Genomic DNA, 16,611 nt, shown 5'->3' on the forward strand with positions numbered 1-16,611 from the left:
CCAGCCTACCTGAACAACAGACTCAAATTCTACACCCCCGCCCGCCAGCTCCGCTCTGCCAGCCCCGCCCTCGCCGCCGTCCCACGAATCCAACGTACCACCTCCGGAGGCAGATCCTTCTCCTTCCTCGCTGCCAAGACCTGGAACACCCTCCCCACCCACCTGCGGCAGACCCAGGATCTGCTCACCTTCAGGAAGCTCGTCAAGACCTGGCTCTTCGAGCAGTAACAGCAGCCTCCCAACCCCCCCAGCTCCTTGAGACCCTCATGGGTGAGTAGTGCGCTTTATAAGTTCTGTGATTGATTGATTGATTGATTGATACATCTCCACAGGTTCAAAGACCTACCCCTCCTCCACGGGTCCCAGTATAAAAGAGACCTCAGGGGGTTCAAAGACGTTTCTTTCTTTCCTCCATAACTCTCAGTACTCAAGAGACCTCACGGGATTCAATGAACACCACCTCCTACAGCGGTCTCAGCACTTTAGAGACTTCAGCTGGTTCAATGACCTCCCTCCTCCAGGGGCCGCAGCATTCAAGAGACATCCACAGGTTCAATGACCTCTCTCCTCCAGGGGTCTCTTAAGTGATGAGACCTCATGGGGTTAAATTACCTCTTCCTTCCTCCAGAGCTCTCAGCACTCTACTGACCAGGGGGTTCAAGCACCTCTCTCTCCTGTAGAGGTCTCATCGCTCAAGTCGTTCCATCACCTCCAAGTTGTTCCATCGAGATGGCTTAGTCTGGGGGTGTGAGGCCCTGTGTGGGTGTGTGAGGCCCTGTGTGGGAGTGTGAGGCTCTGTCGGGGTGTGTGAGGCTCTGTCGGAGTGTGTGAGGTCCAGTCTGGGTGTGTGAGGCTTTGTCTGGGTGTGTGAGGCTCTATCAGAGTGTGTGAGGCTCTGTTGGGGTGTGCCAGGCTCTGTCGGGGTGTGTGAGGCTCTGTCGGGATGTGTGAGGCTCTGTCTGGGTGTGTGAGGCTCTGTCGGGGTGTGTCAGGCTCTGTTGGGGTGTGTGAGGCTCTGTTGGGTATATGAGGCTCGGTATGGGGATGTAAGGTTCTGTAGAGGTGTCTAAGTGTCAGTTGGTGTGTGCCAGGCTTTGTAGGGATATTCGAGGTGTACCTTGGACTGTAAAACTTTGTTGGGGTGTGTCAGGCTCTGTTGAGGTGTGTCAGTCTCTGTTGGGGTGTGTCAGGCTTGTTCGTATGTGTGTTTAGGCTCTGTAGGGATATGTGAGGTGCCCCTGGGAGTGTAGACTCTGTTGGGGTGTCTGAGGCTCTGTGGAGGTGTGTGGTAAAGCAGGTTAAGTCGGGGTGTCAGGCCTTGTTGGGCTGTGTTATGCAATGGTCTTTACAGGTGTGTCTGGGTCTGTACTGGCATGCAAGATGTGTCTGGGAGCAAGAGACTCTGTCAGGGTGTGCCAGCTTGTGTCTGCTTGAGACACAAACTGTAAGGGCATGCAAGCGGTGTCCATGTGTGCCAGGGTCTGTTGGGGAGTGTCAGTCTCTTTCATGGTGTGCCAGCTTGTGTCTGCTTGTGAGACACACTGTAAGGGCATGCAAGCAGTGCCCATGTGTGCCAGGCTCTGTCGGGGTGTGTCAGGCTCTGTTGGGGTGCCTGGGTGGGTACACTTCAGTCAGCATGTGTCAGGCTCTATTGAGTGTGTGCGGCCTACCCGGGTGTGTGAGGCTCTCTTGGTGTTTATCAGGCTCTCTGGGGGCTGTTTGGGGTCTGTCTGGGGGCATGAGACTATCAGCATTTGGCAAGCTTTGAAGGGGTGTGTGAGTTTTGCCTGGGAACATGAGACACAGAGGGTGTCAGGTGTGCCTGGGTGAGTGTAGATCTGTTGTGGTGGGTCAGGCGGTGTCAGGCTGTGTCTGGGCGTATCAGACTGTGTCGCGGTGTGTCAGGCTCTGTCCGGGTATGTGAGGGTCTGTTGGGGTGTGTGGGGTGTGCCTGGGTGTGTGAGGGTCTGTCGGGGTGTGTCAGGCTCTGTCGGGGTATGTGAGGGTCTGTTGGGGTGTGTGAGGTGTGCCTGGGTGTGTAAGGATGTTGGGGTGTGTGAAGTCTGCCAGGGTGTGTGAGGGTCTGTCAGGGTGTGTCAGGCTCTGTCGGGGTATGTGAGGGTCTGTTGGGGTGTGTGAGGTGTGCCTGGGTGTGTAAGGATGTTGGGGTGTGTGAAGTCTGCCAGGGTGTGTGAGGGTTTGTCGGGGTGTGTCAGGCTCTGTCGGGGTATGTGAGGGTCTGTTGGGGTGTGTGAGGTGTGCCTGGGTGTGTAAGGATGTTGGGGTGTGTGAAGTCTGCCAGGGTGTGTGAGGGTCTGTCGGGGTGTGTCAGGTTCTGTCAGGGTGTGTCAGGCTCTGTCGGGGTATGTGAGGGTCTGTCGGGGTGTGTCAGGCTCTTTTGGTGTATGTGATGGTCTGTTGGGGTGTCTGAGGTGGGCCTGTTTGTGTGAGGTCTGCCTGGGTGTGTGAGGGTCTGTCGGGGTGTGTCAGGTTCTGTCAGGCTGTGTCAGGCTCTGTCGGGGTATGTGAGGGTCTGTTGGGGTGTGTGAGGTGTGCCTGGGTGTGTAAGGATGTTGGGGTGTGTGAAGTCTGCCAGGGTGTGTGAGGGTCTGTCGGGGTGTGTCAGGCTCTGTAGGGTTGTGAGAGGTGTTTCTGTGTGGATGCAGCTTTGCATGGTGTATCAGCCTCTTTCAAGCTGTCAGGCTCTGCAGGGGTGTGTGAGGTGTTCCTGGGAGTGTAAGGGTCAAGTTGAGCCCATTCTGATGGGCATGGTGTTTGTTCGGTCGGGCTTGTTGCTTTTCAAGTAGGCGCAGAGGACAGCAGCTTCCGAAGCAGGTTGTGAATGGGTCACATGAATATGATCTGAATTTTGATTGCTGAGGAACAACAAAGTCCCAGAAACCCACGCAGACTTCAAAGCCTCCGCACCCACCTCGAAAACGCGAAGAAAACGGCCCTTTGAACCAGAATCAACGACAACACACACAACAGCAAAGAACTATTCACCATCGTCAAGGCGTTCGCCAAACCCCACAGCAAGACCACCGATGTCTCACACTCCCAAGACCTCGGCAAAAAACTCAGCACCTACTTCCACCACAAGATCAAACAGATCTATGACAGCTTTGAAACCCAAGGCCCGCCCCTCACTCCCGCCACCACCCCCTGAGACACCGCCGCCCCTCGACAGATCATGCTTACCACAGACTCACCCTCAATAACATGTAGAGAAGCCACTCCGGAGCCCCCTCATGCCCCTGCAGCACCTCATCTTCCATAGAGCCGCCATCACCATCGCCCCGAGCTACACCACACCATCAACTGCTCCATCGCGACGCCACCTTCCCCGACGACTGGAAACACACCGCGATCGACACCAGATCGACACACATAGCGACAAATCCCACACCCTGTCCCCCCCCTCTCTCAGCCCCCACTTCCACACGCTAACTAACCATACAGAGCACACCACATCTACTATCGTATCTCCCCCGCCCCACGACAGGACCATCTCCAACCTCAACTCCCCCCCCCACTCTCAGCCCTCACTTCCCTTCAGGCTCCCCTTTCACCACCATCATACACTCCACTTCCACCCCGCTCTCTCCGCCTGCCATGAATCCCCGCCTCCACGCCCCCAATCTCCTTCATACTTCATCCACTCCCATCGCCCCCCTACCCTCTCTCCCTAACACCAACCCGCACGACGACAACACGGAGCCCTGCATGAACACTAACCCCCCCCCCACCCGCACGCTAAGTCCCAGGTCAGCCACCCAACCATGACTTCCACCCCCAGCACTAATACTCACCCCACGCTAGACAAGATTATGTCCTTCCTCCTACAACTCAAAGAAGAAATTCACACCATCAAGGAAGACATGCACATCATCAAAGAGCTGATCACCACACCCCCTAGACTCGCCTCACTCACCACCACCTCCCCTCTCAACCTGCTCCCCTCCCGTCCCGACGACGCTCCTAAGCCATGTCCCTCGCACCGGACCGCGATCCATGCCCACAATCGCAACAAGCACAACCGCCGCACTCACTGGACCGCGATCCCTGCCCACAATCGCAACAACCGCCCCCTTCGTACATGCAACCCTCACTCGGACCTCGACACTCTCTCCCTCCTCCGCTCCTACGACCAAGCTCCCCTAAACCTCACAACTGCCCCGCACCTCCCCATCCCCACAATACACTCAAACCCCCGTAGATCCTCCACTCTTAACAACAGAATATCCGTCCCAAATAACCTTAGAAAAGTCCCCCTCTCTCTAGCACCCTCTTCCTCTCCAGACACACCCCGTCTCAAATGCACTCTCATAAACTGCAGATCGGCTTCTAAACACTCCGCCGCCATCGCTGATCTCATCCTCAGATTGGACCTTGACCTAATCATCCTGACTGAAACCTGGTTAACCGAATCCTCTACACCTATAATGGACATTCTGGTTCCCCCAAACTACCACATCATTAGGCTTGACAGGTCTGGCAAGATAGGTGGCGGAATCGCATGCATATACAGGAACAGCCTTTCTGTTCTGAAAGTCTCCGTGCCCTTCCTACCCTCTCCAACTTCCTACGAATACATCTGCCTCGATATCATCAGTGATGGCAAACCGATATGCTCTCTCCATAGCATTTACCACCCTCCTAGAGACCACCTCATCTTCGCCCAGCAAATGCTGAACCTGATTTCAACCAACGTAGGACGACAGCTCACCCAAATATACCTGGGCGACTTCAACCTCCATTGGAACGATCTTAACGATGCAGTGGTAAATAGTCTTAAAAGCTTCCTCAGCGCCCTGGACCTCACACAATTATGCAACAGCCCGACCCACGAGAAAGGCTCTATCCTCGACCTTATCATCGCCAAAGAGGGCGCTATTCAACTTGAGGCTATTCAACCCTGTGACTGGTCAGACCATCATATTGTTACATTTCACATCAATGAAAAAGTCAAACTCAACTCTGTTCAACCCACCAGACCTAAAGTCTGGAAAAGAGACCTGAAAAGACTCAACCCATTATCCTTACCTCAGAACAGTCGCGACCACCTACTCCCCCCTACTGGCGTTACAGATGTCCAATCTCTGACTGACCACTATCTTAGTGCAGTGACCTCAATAATTAATGAGGCTGCTCCCATGCAGCTAAAAAGAGTCCCCGCTAAAATCTCCAAACCATGGTACGATGGGAGTCTCAATGAAGATAGACGAGCCATGAGACTGGCAGAGCGCACCTGGAGGACAGCTCCCTCTGCACTACACCTAAAAACCCTGAAGACAAAGAGAAACGCCTACTTCAGGAAAATAAAGCGCTCGAAAGCAAACTTTTTCAGCCTCCAGCTTGACCAAGCAAAAAATCGCCCTAGAAAACTGTTTGAGTTAATCAGAACACAAGCCAAGGAACAACCCCAACCTCTCAGTACCTTGCACGAAGCACCCTCATGTGATGACTTCGCCACTTTCTTTACCCAAAAAACTGACAACATAAAGAATGACCTCCGCGCGGATGCAAGACTCCACAGCACTCTCAATTGCATAACACCCACCGAACCTAAAAACAATGCAACTTGGTCAACCTTTGAAACCTACTCCAAAGAAGAAATAGGCAAACTGCTCAGCACCTTGAAACCTTCCAATCACCTCTCGGATCCCCTCCCTGCCAACGCTGTCAAAGATTTCATCCCACAGCTCCTTCCCCTCTGGACTAAAATCATCAACAGCTCGCTCCAAGAAGGAACTTTCCCTGACTCCCTCAAAATTGGACAAGTCACACCTTTGCTAAAGAAACCTACTGCCGACCCATCCGACTTAAACAACTACCGTCCCATTACCAATATTCCCACTCTCGCCAAATTACTGGAAAAATGCGCTCAACTACAACTGACTAAACATATCGACCTGTTTGAACTCCTCAACCCGCATCAATCAGGCTTCCGAGCAGGACACAGTACAGAAACTGCTATGACGCACATAATTGACGACGCCCTTCAAATCCTAGATCAAGGTGATACCTGCCTCCTCATCCTGCTTGATCTCTCTTCGGCATTCGACACTGTCAAACACGAGAAGTTACTCGAGCTTCTGAGCACAAGAATGGGTCTTTCTGGGACTGTTCTCAAGTGGTTCACCTCCTTTTTACACAACAGGTCGCAGAAATTCAAGAGTAACAACCTGATGTCCTCACCAATACCTGTAACGCTGGGCGTCCCCCAAGGATCCTCCCTATCCCCAACTCTGTTCAACCTAGTTATGGAACCTCTCACCACTTTGCTACGGGCATCCAATTTACACTTTCACATGTACGCAGATGACACCCAACTATATCTCAAAGTACAATCCCCCAACGACATTTTACTACTGAACTCTACGATCAGAAGCACCCAATCCTGGCTTGCCGACAATCACCTCAAACTCAATGCTCTGAAAACAGAATTCCTGCTGATCACACCTCCCGCAAAGATCCCCATCACGCAAACCTGGCTTAAACAGTTAACTGCACTCAATGTCCAACCCATCATAGTGGACTCAGCGAAATCTTTAGGCATAACCCTCGACTCCAACCTTAACATGCAACATCATATCAGCAAGGCTACTAAGGGAGCGAACTTCCAAATCAATACCCTGAGGAAACTTGGGGGTATATTATCAAGGGGGTTTATCTCCGCTTTTTTGGCTTTAAAAGCCAAGAAAGCGGAGATAAAATTATCTCCCTATTACCAAGCTGTCGCTAACACCAGTTAGTGACAGCTAATAGGAGATAGCGACCATCTTGGGCCCCGCTTTGCATGTCAGTGATATTTATCACTAATGACATGCAAAGTGGGCGTGCCAAGATGTTAGCGACTGGAAACAGCCCCTAACATCGCTATCTCCTATTACCAACTTTTGGAGATATACACGCTAAGCGGGAATATCTCCAAAAGCTAACACCTGCCCTGAGCAGTTCTTAGCCATGTTATCCAATGGGAGGTGGATAACATGGCTAAGAGCATTTGCTCGATAATGCATGAATATCGCTGACTTTTCAGCAATATTCATGCATTGCGGCTGTTTTTTATCGCATTTGCGATAAACCTTGCTAATAGCAAGGTTTATCTGCGATAAAAATCGGCGATGTGCGGCGATAATTTTTGTCTCTAAACAAGTTAGAGACAAAAATTATCGCTAGTTGTTGGTAATATGCCCCTTAAACCCTTCCTGCCAGCCAAAGACTTCCAAACTGCAGTACAAGCACTAGTAATCCCGCGAATTGAATACGGCAGCAGCGCCCTTTGCGGTCTCCTGTTAACCAGCACAGCACCCCTAAGAGCCTCTCTAAACGCTGCAGCGAGACTCATCACTGGATCAAAAAAACACTCGCACATCACCCCTGATCTGAAAACACTGGACTGGCTGCCTTTTGAAGCCAGAATACATCTGAAAATCGCCTGCATGACACACAAGGCTGTACACCTGAGCTCTCCCAGATACCTCACTCAGAAGCTGTCAATCTCTGGCGGCGCTAGAAACACTAGAGGCACAAACAACCTTCTGCTAAAACCTCGAAGATTCCGGAAGGTAAAAACATATAAACGCTCTTTCTCAGGAATGGCACCCAGGATCTGGAACTCACTCCCCCCTGAAACCAGGCTCATCTCCTCCTTCACTCTTTTTAAGAAAGAAGTAAAAGCTATTTTTATGGCCAAATACACTTGACCGATTAGCGTGGTTTTGGAAAGACCCTACTCCGACCTGTATTACTTTGCTCGAACTCTATGCATGTATGAACATGTATGATTATGTATTTCACCTGAATTATTGTTGCTACTACCATCTACGCACACATTTAAATTGCTGTTCGAACTTTATGACTATGTATCTCACCTGTATTATCGATGCTACTGACTATCTATGCACACTTTTAACTGTTATATTTGTATTATTGATGTGTTGTTCTACCTATGTGTAACCCCAATCTCTTGCTGGCATTCCCAGCCGTGTAAAGCGCTCTGATATCTGCAAAGATCCTGTTCGCGCTATATAAAACTTTCAAAATAAAATAAATAAATAAATACTGCTGAAGAAACCATCAGCCGACCGACAGACCTCAAGAACTTCGAACCCCTGCTCCTCTTTCCAGCCAAGGTCATCGAGAAGGCCATCAAAGCCATCAGCGAGAGGATGTGGTTTAACGGCTAGGGCAGTCGACCTCAAATCTGGGAAACCGGGTTTGAGTCTCGTAAATGACGATCAACATCCTGTGATTCTGGGCAAATCACTTAATCTCCCCATGCCTAACAAAAATGAATATGTCCTTGTGTTACGCAACTGGTGCTCATGAAAAGGGCTCTGAAACCTTTGGGCCGAGTTGCATTCCACACTGCCTACTGGATGGCCGTCCGCTTAGCTCTTGCAGCAGAATCTATAACTCACATACACGAAGACTACAATACAGTCCTGAGTATTGGGAACCATGACTACCCTTGGACACGCCTCTGTTGCCAACACTGACATTCTATCCGTAGGCGGGTCAACAAAGGACACACACACTGCAAACTGCTACATGAACATAGGACACACAATGAAAACCTCAACATGAACATGGGACACGCACCATAAACTTCAACATGAACATGGGACACACACACCATAGGTCTCTACATGAACATGGGACATGCACACCATAAACCTCCACATGAACATGAGAGAGGCACACCATAAACCTCTACATGAACATGGGACACACACCGTAAGCCTCTACACGAACATGGGACACACACCGTAAACCTCTACATGAACATGGGACAAACACCGTAAACCTCTACATGAACACGGGAGAGTCACACACCAAAAACCTCTACATGAACATAGGACACACACAGTAAACCTCTACAGGAACACGGGAGAGTCACACACCATAAACCTCTACATGAACATGGAACAAGCACACCATAGACCGCAACATGAATATGAGAGAGGCACACCATAAACCTCTACATGAACATGGGACACACACCGTAAGCCTCTACATGAACATGGGACACACACCGTAAACCTCTACATGAACATGGGACAAACACCGTAAACCTCTACATGAACACGGGAGAGTCACACACCAAAAACCTCTACATGAACATAGGACACACACAGTAAACCTCTACAGGAACACGGGAGAGTCACACACCAAAAACCTCTACATGAATATAGGACACACACCATAAACTTCTACATGAACATGGGACACGCACACCATAAACCTCTACATGAACATGAGGGAGGCACACCATAAACCTTTACATGAACATGGGACACGCATCCCATAAACCTCTACACGAACACGGGACACACACCATAAACCTCTACATGAACATGAGGGGGGCACACCATAAACCTCTATACGAACATGGAAGCGGCACACCATAGCCCTCTATATGAACATGGGACACACACTGCAAACTGCTACATGAACATAGGACACACAATGTAAACCTCAACATGAACATGGGACACGCACCATAAACTTCAACATGAACATGGGACACACACACCATAGGTCTCTACATGAACATGGGACATGCACACCATAAACCTCTACATGAACATGAGAGAGGCACACCATAAACTACTACATGAAAATGGGACACACACCATAAACTGCTACATGAACATGAGAGAGGCACACCATAAACCTCTACATGAACATGGGACACACACCGTAAGCCTCTACATGAACATGGGACACACACCGTAAACCTCTACATGAACATGGGACACACACCTTAAACCTCTACATGAACACGGGAGAGTCACACACCAAAAACCTCTACATGAACATAGGACACACACAGTAAACCTCTACAGGAACACGGGAGAGTCACACACAAAAACCTCTACATGAATATAGGACACACACCATAAACTTCTACATGAACATGGGACACGCACACCATAAACCTCTACACGAACACGGGACACACACCATAAACCTCTACATGAACATGAGGGGGGCACACCATAAACCTATATACGAACATGGGAGCGGCACACCATAGCCCTCTACATGAACATGGGAAACACACTGTAAACATCTACATGAACATAGGACACACACACTGTAAACCTCAACATGATCATGGGACATGCACCGTAAACTTCAACATGAACATTGGAAACACACACCATAGACCTCTACATGAACATGGGACACACACCGTAAACCTCTACATGAACATAGGAAACATACACACTATAAACCTCTACATAAACACGGGACACACACCATAAACCTCTACATGAACATCGGAAACACACACACCATAAACTTCTTCATGAACATGGGACACACACCGTAAACCTCTACATGAACATGGGACACACACCGTAAACCTCTACAAGAACATAGGAAACATACACACCATAAACCTCTACATGAACATGGGCACACACTGTAAACCTCTACATAAACACGGAAGAGTCACACACCAAAAACCTCTACATGAGCATAGGACACACACAGTACACCTCTACATGAACATGGGCCACACACCGTAAACCTCTACATGAACATGGGACATGCACACCATAAACCGCTACATGAACATGAGAGAGGCACACCATAAACCTCTACATGAACATGGGACACACACCGTAAGCCTCTGCATGAACATGGGACACACACTGTAAACCTCTACATGAACATGGGAAACACCCCGTAAACCTCTACATGAACATAGGAAGCACACACACCATAATCCTCTACATGAACATGGGACACACACCGCAAACCTCTATATGAACATGGGACACACCGTAAACCTCTACATGAACATAGGACACACACAGTAAACCTCTACATGAACACGGTAGAGTCACACACCAAAAACCTCTACATGAATATAGGACACACACCATAAACCTCTACATGAACATGGGAAATGCCCACCATAAACCCCTACATGAACATGAGGGAGACACACCATAAACCTCTACAGGAACATGGGACACGCACACCATAAACCTCTACATGAACATGGGACACACACTGTAAACCTCTACATGTACATGGTACACAGACACCGTAAACCTCTACATGAACATGGGACACACACCGTAAATCTCTACATGAACATGGGACACGCACACCATAAACATCTATATGAACAAAGGACACAAACTGTAAGCCTCTACATGAACATGGGAGACACAAACACTGTAAACCTCTACATGAACATGGAAGAGGCACACCATAAACCTCAACATGAACACAGGACACACACACCGTAAACCTCTACATGAACATGGAAGACACACACCATAAACCTCTACATGAACATGGAACACACACCATAAACCTCTACATGAACATAGGACACACACCATAAACCACTACATGAACACGGGACACACACCATAAACCTCTAGATGAATATAGGACACACACCGTAAACCTCTAAATGAACACGGAAGACACACACCATAAAACTCTAAATGAACATAGGACACACACACAGCATAAACCTCTACATGAATATAGGACACACACACCATAAACAACTACATGAACACAAGACACACACCATAAGCCTCCACATGCAAATGGGACAAGGACACCATAAACTTCTACATGAACATGGGAAACACACGCAATAAACCTCTACATGAACATGAAAGACACACACCATAAACCTCTACATGAACACGGGACACACACCATAGACCTCTACATGATCATAGGACACACACCATAAACCACTGCATGAACACAGGACACACACCATAAACCTCTACATGAGCATGGGACACACACCATAAACCTCTACATGAACATGGAAGACACACACCATAAACCTCTACATGAACATGGAACACACACTGTAAACCTCTATATGTACATGGTACACAGACACCGTAAACCTCTACATCAACATGGGACACACACCGTAAATCTCTACATGAACATGGGACACGCACACCATAAACATCTATATGAACAAAGGACACAAACTGTAAACCTCTACATGAACATGGGAGACACACACACCGTAAACCTCTACATGAACATGGAAGACACACACCATAAACCTCTACATGAACATGGAACACACACCATAAACCTCTACATGAACATAGGACACACACCATAAACCACTACATGAACACGGGACACACACCATAAACCTCTAGATGAATATAGGACACACACCGTAAACCTCTAAATGAACATGGACGACACACACCATAAAACTCTAAATGAACATAGGACACACACACAGCATAAGCCTCTACATGAATATAGGACACACACACCATAAACCACTACATGAACACAAGACACACACCATAAGCCTCCACATGCAAATGGGACAAGGACACCATAAACTTCTACATGAACATGGGAAACACACACAATAAACCTCTAAATGAACATGAAAGACACACACCATAAACCTCTACATGAACACGGGACACACACCATAAACCTCTACATGATCATAGGACACACACCATAAACCACTGCATGAACACAGGACACACACCATAAACCTCTACACTAAAATAGGACACACACACCGTAAACCTCTACATGAACATGGAAGACACACACCATAAACCACTGCATGAACACAGGACACACACCATAAACCTCTACACTAAAATAGGACACACACACCGTAAACCTCTACATGAACATGGAAGACACACACCATAAACCTCTACATGAGCATGGGACACACAAACCGTAAACCTCTACATGAACATGGGAGAGGCACACACCGTAAACCTCTACATGAACATGGGACAGACACACCATAAGCCTCTACATGCAAATGGGACACACACACAATAAACCTCAACATGAACATGGGAGAGGCACACACCATACTGCACTGCCTATGACCACCTATATATCAGATGGTAGCAATGCCAACCTTCAAAGTAGTCACTGGAGGGATGAAAAGTCAAGAGGCCCTACGCTGGTGTGAGACTTCATCCTGTAGGTCGCTGCATGACTACCCTACTATTGAGGTATCTTTACTGACAGACACCCCGGTGCCAGGCGTGTGAAAGAGACTCCATGATTGGCCATGAACCTGATAATACTTAATAATAGTGATATCGGCCCAAGGCCGTGTCTGGGAGACACGAGACACACATACGGCCCCCAGTTTCAACTGAAATGAAAATACTGTAATGCTCTGTGTGAGCTTGCTTGCGCAGAGGTGCCACATGCCAGGGCAGACTTGGAAGGCTTACCTCATATCCAGGCATACCAGGCTCCCCCTGGGCACCCATCCTTCCAGGAGACCCCTAGGGATAAACAAAGACAATGTTGTTAAAACAGCAAGGCTGTATTAGGGTGTGTTGAGAGATGTGTGATGCATGTATGCTGCACCCCATGGTGAGGTGCTGATAGTGCATCCCTCATAACAGGTGTGCTGTCATGTGTAAGGTAGGTATAGTACACCCCTCACTGTCAGCTGCGCTGACACAAGCGAGAGGCATGTACAGTGCACCACTCATTGGCAGCTGTGTGAACACAAGTGTGAAGTACCTGTACTGCCCTCTTCCCCGTTAGCTGTGTGGTCATATGTGGTAGATATGTACAGTGCAACCCTCCATGTCAGGTGTGGTGTCATATGTGAGGTGTGTACAATGCACCCCTAGTTGTCAGGTCTCTCTCTCTCCTCTCTCTCTCTCTCTCTCTCTCCCCTCTCTCATTCTCTCTCTCTCTCTCTCTCTCTCTCTCTCTCTCTCTCTCTCTCTCTCTCTCCCCCTCTCTTTCTCTGTCTACTCCTCTCTCTCCCCCTCTCCTTCTCCTCTCTATCTCTATCTCCCTCCCTCTCTCTCTCTCCTTCTCCTTTCTCCTTCTCTTTTTCTCTCTCCCTCTCACTCTCTCATCTCTCTCTCTTCTCTCTTTCTCTCTCCCTCTCTCTCCTCCTCTCTGTCTGCCTCCCTCTCTCTCCTCCCCCTCTCTCTTCCCCTCTCTCTCCTCCTCTCTCTCTCCCCCTCTCTCCCCCCTCTCTCTCTCCCCCTCTCTCTCCTGCTCTCTCACCCCCTCTCTCACCTCCTCTCTGTCTCCCTCCCTCTCTCTCCTCCCCCTCTCTCTCCCCCTCTCTCTCCTCCTCTCTCTCTCTCTCTCTCTCCCCCTCTCTCTCCTTCTCTCTCTCTCTCTCACTCACACACATTACTCTTTTCCACTCTCTCTTTCTCTGTCTCCTCCAGCCTGCGCCCCTCATTGGCCCATCCGCCACCCCCCACCCCGTGCCCACTCACCGCTGGTCCGAGGGTTCCTCTCGACCCTTTGGGGCCCTGGTTTCCGGTCGGTCCGATGTCTCCTGGAACACCGGTCTCCCCAAGATGTCCCATGAAGCCCTTGGCGCCCTGCAAGGGACAAGCACAGACACCGGGAGTGAGGGGTGAGCACATCCTGTGGGCATCAAACCTTCTTCAACCATGCCACCTGCCACAGACGGGCACCGACAGGAAATTCAACCATGCCACCGACAGGCACAGACACAGGAAACACAGCATTACCTTGAGTCCCGTCATGCCTCGCGGCCCTTGCTTTCCAGGCTTCCCTTCTGGGCCCTGCGAGACAAAACAAGTGTGAGGTTAGAAGGAAGTGAGCCACTCAGGAGAGATGCTAGCCAAAGGGACAGAGAGGGAGCCAAGGACGGGAGACTGCTGCTGAGCATGGCAAGAAGTGAGCCATTCGGGACTGATGCTAGCCAAAGGGACAGAGAGAGAGCCAGGGAAGGGAGACTGCTGCTGAGCATGGCAAGAAGTAAGCCATTCGGGACAGATGCTAGCCAAAGGGACAGAGAGAGAGCCAGGGAAGGGAGACTGCTGCTGAGCATGGCAAGAAATGAGCTATTCGGGAGAGATGCTAGCCAAAGGGACAGAGAGGGAGCCAGGGAAGGGAGACTGCTGCTGAGCATGGCAAGAAGTAAGCCATTCGGGACAGATGCTAGCCAAAGGGACAGAGAGAGAGCCAGGGAAGGGAGACTGCTGCTGAGCATGGCAAGAAGCAAGCCATTCGGGACAGATGCTAGCCAAAGGGACAGAGAGGGAGCCATGGACGGGAGACTGCTGCTGAGCATGGCAAGAAGTGAGCCATTCGGGACTGATGCTAGCCAAAGGGACAGAGAGAGAGCCGGGGAAGGGAGACTGCTGCTGAGCATGGCAAGAAGTGAGCCATTCGGGACTGATGCTAGCCAAAGGGACAGAGAGAGAGCCAGGGAAGGGAGACTGCTGCTGAGCATGGCAAGAAGTGAGCCATTCGGGACTGATGCTAGCCAAAGGGACAGAGAGAGAGCCGGGGAAGGGAGACTGCTGCTGAGCATGGCAAGAAGTGAGACACTCAGGAGAGATGCTAGCCAAAGGGACAGGGAGGGAGCCAGGGAAGGGAGACTGCTGCTGAGCATGGCAAGAAGTGAGCCATTCGGGACTGATGCTAGCCACAGGGACAGAGAGGGAGCCAGGGAAGGGAGACTGCTGCTGAGCATGGCAAGAAGTGAGACACTCAGGAGAGATGCTAGCCAAAGGGACAGAGAGGGAGCCAGGGAAGGGAGACTGCTGCTGAGCATGGCAAGAAGTGAGCCATTCGGGACTGATGCTAGCCAAAGGGACAGAGAGAGAGCCGGGGAAGGGAGACTGCTGCTGAGCATGGCAAGAAGTAAGCTATTTGGGATAGATGCTAGCCAAAGGGACAGAGAGGGAGCCAGGGAAGGGAGACTGCTGCTGAGCATGGCAAGAAGTAAGCTATTTGGGATAGATGCTAGCCAAAGGGACAGAGGGAGAGCCAGGGAAGGGAGACTGCTGCTGACCATGGCAAGAAGTGAGCCATTCGGGAGAGGTGCTAGCCAAAGGGACAGGGAGGGAGCCAGGGAAGGGAGACTGCTGCTGAGCATGGCAAGAAGTGAGACACTCAGGAGAGATGCTAGCCAAAGGGACAGGGAGGGAGCCAGGGAAGGGAGACTGCTGCTGAGCATGGCAAGAAGTGAGCCATTCGGGACTGATGCTAGCCACAGGGACAGAGAGGGAGCCAGGGAAGGGAGACTGCTGCTGAGCATGGCAAGAAGTGAGCCATTCGGGACAGATGCTAGCCAAAGGGACAGAGAGAGAGCCAGGGAAGGGAGACTGCTGCTGAGCATGGCAAGAAGTGAGACACTCAGGAGAGATGCTAGCCAAAGGGACAGAGAGGGAGCCAGGGAAGGGAGACTGCTGCTGAGCATGGCAAGAAGTGAGCCATTCGGGACTGATGCTAGCCAAAGGGACAGAGAGAGAGCCGGGGAAGGGAGACTGCTGCTGAGCATGGCAAGAAGTAAGCTATTTGGGATAGATGCTAGCCAAAGGGACAGAGAGGGAGCCAGGGAAGGGAGACTGCTGCTGAGCATGGCAAGAAGTAAGCTATTTGGGATAGATGCTAGCCAAAGGGACAGAGGGAGAGCCAGGGAAGGGAGACTGCTGCTGACCATGGCAAGAAGTGAGCCATTCGGGAGAGGTGCTAGCCAAAGGGACAGAGAGGGAGCCAGGGAAGGGAGACTGCTGCTGAGCATGGCAAGAACTGAGCCATTCGGGACTGATGCTAGCCAAAGGGACAGAGAGAGAGCCG

The 16,611-nt window shown here is 50.3% G+C and overlaps 1 protein-coding gene across 1 annotated transcript in view; it reads right to left on the reverse strand.

Annotated features, from left to right (window-relative positions):
* COL27A1 (collagen type XXVII alpha 1 chain) overlaps positions 1-16,611 on the reverse strand; it is a 1,047,548-nt gene that overhangs the window by 257,723 nt on the left and 773,214 nt on the right. Inside the window, exons 34-36 of the mRNA XM_086924958.1 lie at positions 14,532-14,585; positions 14,271-14,378; positions 13,251-13,304 (exon numbers count right to left, since the gene is read on the reverse strand). Of these exons, the coding sequence (XP_086781084.1) occupies positions 13,251-13,304; positions 14,271-14,378; positions 14,532-14,585 (216 nt within the window). The remainder of the gene's footprint in view (positions 1-13,250; positions 13,305-14,270; positions 14,379-14,531; positions 14,586-16,611) is intronic.

The sequence above is a fragment of the Lissotriton vulgaris genome, chromosome 5 (genome assembly GCF_964263255.1).
Source record: "Lissotriton vulgaris chromosome 5, aLisVul1.2, whole genome shotgun sequence".
Taxonomy (NCBI): Eukaryota; Metazoa; Chordata; class Amphibia; order Caudata; family Salamandridae; genus Lissotriton; species Lissotriton vulgaris.